The sequence below is a fragment of the Crocodylus porosus genome, unplaced genomic scaffold (genome assembly GCF_001723895.1).
Source record: "Crocodylus porosus isolate Cpor-Errol unplaced genomic scaffold, CroPor_comp1, whole genome shotgun sequence".
Lineage (NCBI taxonomy): Eukaryota > Metazoa > Chordata > Crocodylia > Crocodylidae > Crocodylus > Crocodylus porosus.
The window spans coordinates 8,312,075-8,318,802 of NW_017728934.1; the positions used below are offsets into that span (position 1 = coordinate 8,312,075).

Sequence of the window (6,728 nt, forward strand, 5' to 3'; positions counted from 1 at the left end):
TTGGGGTACGTGACAGCCAGCTCAAGGGCAAGGGCCCTTGCAGAAGCTTCCCACTGCTGGCAAGAGCCCCAGCCCTGGCTCTGCAGGGCTTCATAAACTGAGAGAAGTTGCCCTTAGGGCAGAGATTCCTGCTACCCACTGCTGCCCTTGTCCTGCCCTTGCCATTGGCATAGGGAACATGTGTGTCTGTGGGGGCAGGAGGCAGGTATATGCAGGGAAGGGGCTGCTAGGGATGGGGTGCTTTACTGTGCAGCAGTATTAGGCCAGGCTGCAGGTGAGGAAAGGTGCATGACCTGGATTGGGGGTCAGAAGGGTACGCACACAGCTGTCAGCAGAGGCAGCAGACAGGGGAGGGCAGGTTGTCCACTCTGGTGGGTATGAACACGGGACTGGAAAGTGTGCCCTCTCGGGGTAGAGCTGGTTTGAAAGGAGGAAGCATTGATAAGCGTTGGAAGGCCTCAGAGGGGAGAGCACAAGATGATAAACCTTCCCTGCTCACTCCCTACCCTGAGCCATTTGTGTGTGCACCTGGCAGGGTGGGAGGGAGACAGCCCGTTCCCTCATCTCCCAGCACATGATAGGGAGGTGCAAGGCAAAAAAAAAGGAGCACATTTCAAGGGCTTTGATGCAAAGCAGGAGACAGAGGCACAACCTTCCCTCCCTCTCCCACATATAACTTGGGAGTAGCAGAGCTGCTGGGGATGGTCTAGACTGCTTTCACCCATCTGCCATGGTTCCTCAGGCCCAATGGGTGCCCCACAAGATGCTGGTAAGGGTTCTGCAGGTTTTAGTAACTTCAGAGCAAATCCACCAAGTTCAGAAGTGAAAGCAAGCCTGGCCTCTCCTCCCCTTCCTGTATGGCTGACCCAAGGGGAGAGTCAGGCCTCAGCTCCTCTGCAAGGAGAGAAGCTCTGGTGGGGAGCGAGGCAACACGCAACCAGACTACTCTGGAGAGCTGGAGGGAGACACCAAGAGGAGAGTGGGAAGAGCTGTGGGATAGAGACCCAGACCAGGGCTGAGTTTAGTCTGTTCATATTTTGACCAGACTGTGGCTATGGGGTGGTTGGAGGCCATTAATCAGGATGCCTGGGATGCTCTGTCCTTTGAGTCCTGCAGGGCAGTAATGCAGCCAGGTTGAAGCTGGGGAGCCAAAGCTCAAAATGGCGGGCCAGGGCTGAGGACCTCAGCAAGAGGAAAGGGGACACCGTAGAGACTGAAGCTCAGAGATTACAGCCCAAGGGGCAGAATATAGGGATGGGGTCAAGAAGCCCCATGAAAATGGTGATTGACACCTTTGAGGCATAAGTGTGGCTATTGGAGCAGCTGGAGACCACAGATACCACCCCTAAGGCATAGTTAATACCTTAAGGTAAGGGTAGGGCCTGTGGGGACACGAGTGGTGTCCAATAAGTGTCATTAGGGTTTAGGATAGGTCTTTAGTAGTGGACTGAAAGGGTAGGGGGTTGGCTAAGTGAATCAAGTTAGGGTTAAGGTAGCACTGATGAGATTGCTTCAAGGCTCTTGGGCAGCCTCCCACCATAATAAACGTTTTCATTAAAGCATGGCAGGCAAGACTGAGGCAGTATATGGAGCATTAGTGCAGCCATTAGGGGGCACCATGGCTGTCATGGGGGGAGGGTTGGGTAAGTCTGAGACCCTTACTTTACTCCATGGACCTTACTCAAGAGGTGGGAGACCTGGATTCTAGGCCCTCTGCAGCTGTGGGGGTTCAAGCCCCATCTTGCACCTCTGAAGAGAATGCCCTGTCCCCCTGGTTAAGTGGTAGGCAAGGGGTTGAGGCCAGGGTGCAGCAAAGGATGCAGCAAGGGCCATAGAGAATGAGGTACAAAGTGAACATGACTTGTCAGCCTAGGAATCAGGCCATTCCCTAATCATGGTCCCTGCTCCTTAGACTGTTTCTGCATTTTGTCTCATAACTGATTAAAGTGAAATGCTGAGGTCCAGGGAGCAGGGACCAAATCAAGGACCCCCTCTCCCAACTGAGTGCCCTAATGAGCAAGCTGCAAAGTCAGTGGGCTCTAAATGAAGCACTGTAGCAGCCATCTTTCAGAAAGCTGATCACTGGGTCAGCCCTTAACTTCTCTGCCACTCCTCCATTGCAAGCTTTGCACTCACTGGGCTTCAGCTTTTTTTCCCTGGTTACCAGGATCACCCCTGCTCCCACCAGCTCACTTTTCTATCTGGTGTTGAATTTCCTCAGCATCTCATTATCTTTAAACTCTTCTGGCTGAGAAAAGACCAGAGTTTCAAGCTCAGTGCTGGTCTCCTCTGACTTCTGAAAGAAGGCCAGTGCAGAATCAGCTTTATTTAAGTACTGTACACTGGGAAGTGGGTACACAGATAGGCAGTGCCAGAGTAGAGAAAGTCCTGGGCTCAGCTTTGGGGTGAGGATGGGAGCCCTCAGCAGGGCTGGGTGTGAATGAGGAACTCTAGTCAGACTGGATTCCAGTCTCTCCACCCCCACCCACAGACCCTGAGAGGGGGTCCATGCAGGCTCCATGGGTGTCAGGAAGCAGCTGGATGAGGGTTGAAAGGGGTGGTAGCAGAGCAATTCCAGACCAGTGCCCACTATGGGACAGGAACAATGGCACCAACACTCCCAAGGGGTACACTACCTCTTGAAAAAATTCAGCCCCAGCCCTGTTCCAGCACCTCTGTGAAGAACATCGAGTGCAAAACACCTCCAGCTGAGTAGTCCTGGCCTGATACTGCAGCCCTGCCCACATGCTGTGGCCAGCCAAAGAGCCATTACAAGCCAGGCCCAAGCCTCCTGCCCCATCAGCCCTGCTCTGGCATAGCATGCGGTGGTGGTGGGGAATCCTGTCTCAGTCTGGGGTGGATTAAGATTAATTGGGATCCTGAGCCTAGGCCCCCCCCGACCCAAGCCCTCAGCTGCAGGCTCTGCCCCTGGCCGGTACAGCGGTAGCAGCTCCTGGAGCGGGACGCACTGCCCTTAAGGCCTGGGGCAGGAGCCGTGGCTGCCCCCACATGCAGGTCTGCACTGGAGGCGGCACAGGGTTCAGAGCCTCTGCTTGATGGGTGCGTGCGGTGCAGACTAAGCTCCAGCAGCAGCCCCTCACCCTGCTGCAGCAGTGCCTGACAAACGGCACCCAGCAGCTATGGCCTGCCACGTTGCACACACACAGCCCAGCCCAGCCACCAGTTTTGTCCACGTGGAGGCAGGGGCCCCTGGGCCCAGGCCCAGCTTGCCGACGCATTGATCCGCCTATGGTTGGGGTCCACCCTCCAGAGCACTGGATGTCCCTGACGTGGTGCTCCAGGATCAGCCATGTGCAGCAAATCCGATCTCTGTCTCCAGGTTCTACGGCAGCAGCAGGAAGTTGCAGATGGCAGCAATGAACTCCTGTGGTCTATCTGCATGGACCCAGTGGTCAGCACCTGCAATACACTGGATCTTGGCCTTGGGAAAGAGCCGCTCAATCTCTGAGAAGTCCTTGTCACTGGGGCAAGAGAACACACTGGTGAGCTGAGGCTCTCACTAGGATTTTCTCCAACTTTTCCCTTGCTTATATAAAGAACACTTCTCTTTTAGGGTTTCGCCCATTCTACCCCCTGCCCCCACCCTGACACACACCACAGAGCTCAGGGCTCACTCTTGCATCCCTGCCCAGTCCTCCCCTTTGCCCAGGCAGCCCTGATCTGGCTTTGGAACACTTCTACACTCCTCTCCCTCCCCCTGCATCAAGGGAACTGAGGCTCAATCCCTGGGTTACTCCTGCATCAACCCCAACTCAGGGAAGTCCACAGCTCACTCCGAGATGACTCCTGCCCCTGGCATACAGACACAGAGTACTGAGTTCTTTTCTGTTCTTGTCCATACTGCTTTAAAGCTAAATGAGACAAACTGTGAGGATCAATGCCATGGATGCTCTCCAGACTCACCTGACATAGGGGGACTTGGAGCCTCTCAGAAAGAGAGTGGGTCCCGGGTAATATGACTGGAAGGCTGGGAATGTCATAATATCAGGGAGGTGGTGAGAAATAGCCTCCAAGTTCAGCCGCCACATGTAGTGGCCCTCAACCTCCACCAGATTAGTAAGCAGGAACTGTCTCACAGCTGGTACCTGTGGGAAAGGCAAAGCATACCACATAACTGTCAACCAGGGTTCTGCCTTGGGACACCAGCCCCTTGTACCCCAGCCCCAAGTGCCCTGAGCCTCCCGGGCTGTGACCTATAGCCCTACCCTACAGCCAGGTTCCACAGTAGGCCAGCCAAAGACACTGGCAATGCTTGCAAACACTAGCGCAAGCTTTGCTGAGAGGAAGGCGTGTGTTGGCTAGGGGAAGGGAGAAGACAAGTTAGGGGTTTCTTGTAAGCTGTCTCACCTGGACAACCGAGCGCAGCTGATCTTCAGCTAGCCTGCGTGCAGTGGAGCGGGGGATCCCACGTGGGAGGCTCATGCTTTTCATGGCAGAGATGTAGGCAGGGAAGCTTGTGACAGGCCCCGTTGGGGTGGGACTAATGTCAACAGATACCAGGCGCTCCACTAGATCTGGCTGGGGACACAAAGGAGTCACTTGGGACTGTGAGGTTAGGGACGCTGCTCCTGCTGGAGACCTTGCTCTAGAACAGGAGAGTAAAAAACAACTGGACAGGCTCCCTCACAGGTAGGCCCCAGGGATGGGACAGTCCTGTGGAGGAGCTTTCACTGATCATCTTCTAGCCTTAACCCACTACCATTCCCAGCAGAGACGTTATAGCAGGGGTGGGCAAAGTCCAGGCCGTGACAGACTATTTCCCAGCAGTCTCTGCAACAGCAGCTCCTTTTGGTTGCTGCTACCAGGCCCAGTCCTGCTGCCCAGGCACTCCAGCCCATCCACCCTGCACCCACTGCTGGGGGCGGGACCCGCATGGGCACAGGGTACGCAGCCAGGCAATTGAGATGGGGCTGCAGCCAGGAGCACGGCAGGTGGGCAGGGCCAGGGAGACCCCAAGACCTTGGGGTGGTGACAGCATGGGGCAAGACTGGGGTGATCTGCTGCATGCATGCCTCTGCAATGACTGTGGGTTCCTCAGGTAGGGGTGTGCAGGAAGCCGATCATGACTCTGCTCCATCTCTGGCCCTGTGCTGTCACTGCCCAGCCATGCACCCTGCCCACGTGGTTCCTGCTGGTCTCCATAGAGACCCCGGGAGCACAGGGCCATGACTGCAAGGGGCTGGGGCCGAGTCCTGGTTCTGTAGCCCCTCACCCCAGGGTCTCTATGGAGACCAGCTGGGAGCTGCACAGCAGGGGCTGCTTGGAAATGGAGTCAGGCCACTGGCCGGATCCGCCATTTTGCCCACCCCTGCTTTATAGCTTATTCAAGGAAAAGAATCATAGGAGAGAGGGACAGCCCCAGAATCTGAACATATTAAAAGTATGTTTCCATGTATCCCCACCCCTCACACAAATAACAGCCCTGAAGTCACCTCTAGGGTAGAACCCAAGGTACAATATAGAAAGAATAAGGTCCATGGGGGCCTCAGCTTGCCTTTCAGGGCCAGGAGTTATTCCTTTCACACAGGAAGAGCACTGGGAGACTAGCCCAGAGAGATCCAGTTACACAGAGTGGTGTTGACTGCAAGTCAAGGATAAAGGACTTGCCACTACGTGAGGAACCAAAGACAAGGGTACCATCAAAAGTCACTGCTAGATAGTTTAAACTTGATGCTGTTCATTCTCACAGAAAAACAGTAGCTCTGAAGTCACAGAGTACCTGTCTCTGCCTTCTTAAGACAGAGAAGAAGAGCCCATGGACCAATCCATACCCAGTAAGAAAAGGCCTGCACGTCACAGGGAAGAGAAGCATCAACAGTTGTAGTCTGAGCTGGCCACAAGCATCAAGCTCTGTTGCTTGGGCAGCGGCACACACCTACCCTCTGCAGTGCCAGTGTCATGGCTGTTTTGCCGCCCATGCTGTGCCCAATCAGGATGCACTTGCTGATGTGCAGCTGGCTCAGGAGGTGCTGGACATCCAAGCTCATTGCTTCATAGGTCATGATGGGGCTGTGAGGGCTTTCGCCATGGTTACGTGCATCTATTGTCAGTACCTAGCTGACCAAGACAGAACGAGGGGAATCCTGCAAACCGAGCTGCTGGGACACAGGAGCATGCCAGAGGGGAGAGGAGCTAAACCTTGACCCGCAGGTCCTCTTGTCAGGAAAAAAAGGTTTTCCCTTGCTCTGCCTCAGCTTCTGCTCCCCATCATCTCCTCACTTTCTCTCCCCCCTCCCCCCTCTCACCTGCTGTCTCCCAAGCCCCGGACACTGCACCTACTTTAGCTCTAGTCCTCACATCTCCTGGCCTCCAAATCCCTGGCCCAAGTCCCAGCCCCCGAGGCTCAGAACCTTCCACCCGACATCCGCTGGCATCGGTGACTTGGGGATGAACGCTGGGCGATCACCCGCCTCACGCCAACCGCCCGCCTAAAGGAACCCGGCACCGCAGTGCAGATGGCACCAGCTGGCAGGCCCAGAGCAGCCAGAGGACAGCCCTGCAGCCGCGGCTCCAGGCTCCCCACGAGCAGATCCAGGCGACTCACTGGATCGTTTCACAGCTGCGCCCCCGGCGCGGTCCCGGGTCAGGCCCTCGGCGGGAGCCGGCGCACAACCAGCCCCTGCCTGCAGGTCACAAGCCGCCTCCCGCTCTGCGGGCGCCTCCGGCGGGCATCGGCGGGGGACGGCTCCACCCGGTTTGGCCCGGCA

The 6,728-nt window shown here is 56.0% G+C and overlaps 1 protein-coding gene across 5 annotated transcripts; it reads right to left on the bottom strand.

Annotated features, from left to right (window-relative positions):
• Window positions 1-2,265: 2,265 nt before the first annotated feature.
• On the bottom strand, window positions 2,266-6,676 carry ABHD11 (abhydrolase domain containing 11). Of its 5 annotated transcripts, none has more exons than XM_019546471.1 (6): window positions 6,566-6,676; window positions 5,901-6,074; window positions 5,741-5,807; window positions 4,369-4,535; window positions 3,925-4,106; window positions 2,266-3,482 (listed from the first exon to the last, which is right to left on the bottom strand). In XM_019546471.1, the coding sequence occupies exons 2-6, from the start codon at window positions 6,021-6,023 to the stop codon at window positions 3,344-3,346; spliced, it is 678 nt and encodes a 225-aa protein (XP_019402016.1). In that variant the 5' UTR covers window positions 6,024-6,074; window positions 6,566-6,676; the 3' UTR covers window positions 2,266-3,343. The 5 variants fall into 5 exon arrangements, with proteins under 5 accessions (XP_019402016.1, XP_019402015.1, XP_019402017.1 ...); XM_019546470.1 differs by having other exon boundaries at window positions 5,901-6,078; window positions 6,566-6,675; XM_019546472.1 differs by lacking the exon at window positions 6,566-6,676 and adding an exon at window positions 6,301-6,416.
• Between the last annotated feature and the right edge of the window lie 52 nt (window positions 6,677-6,728).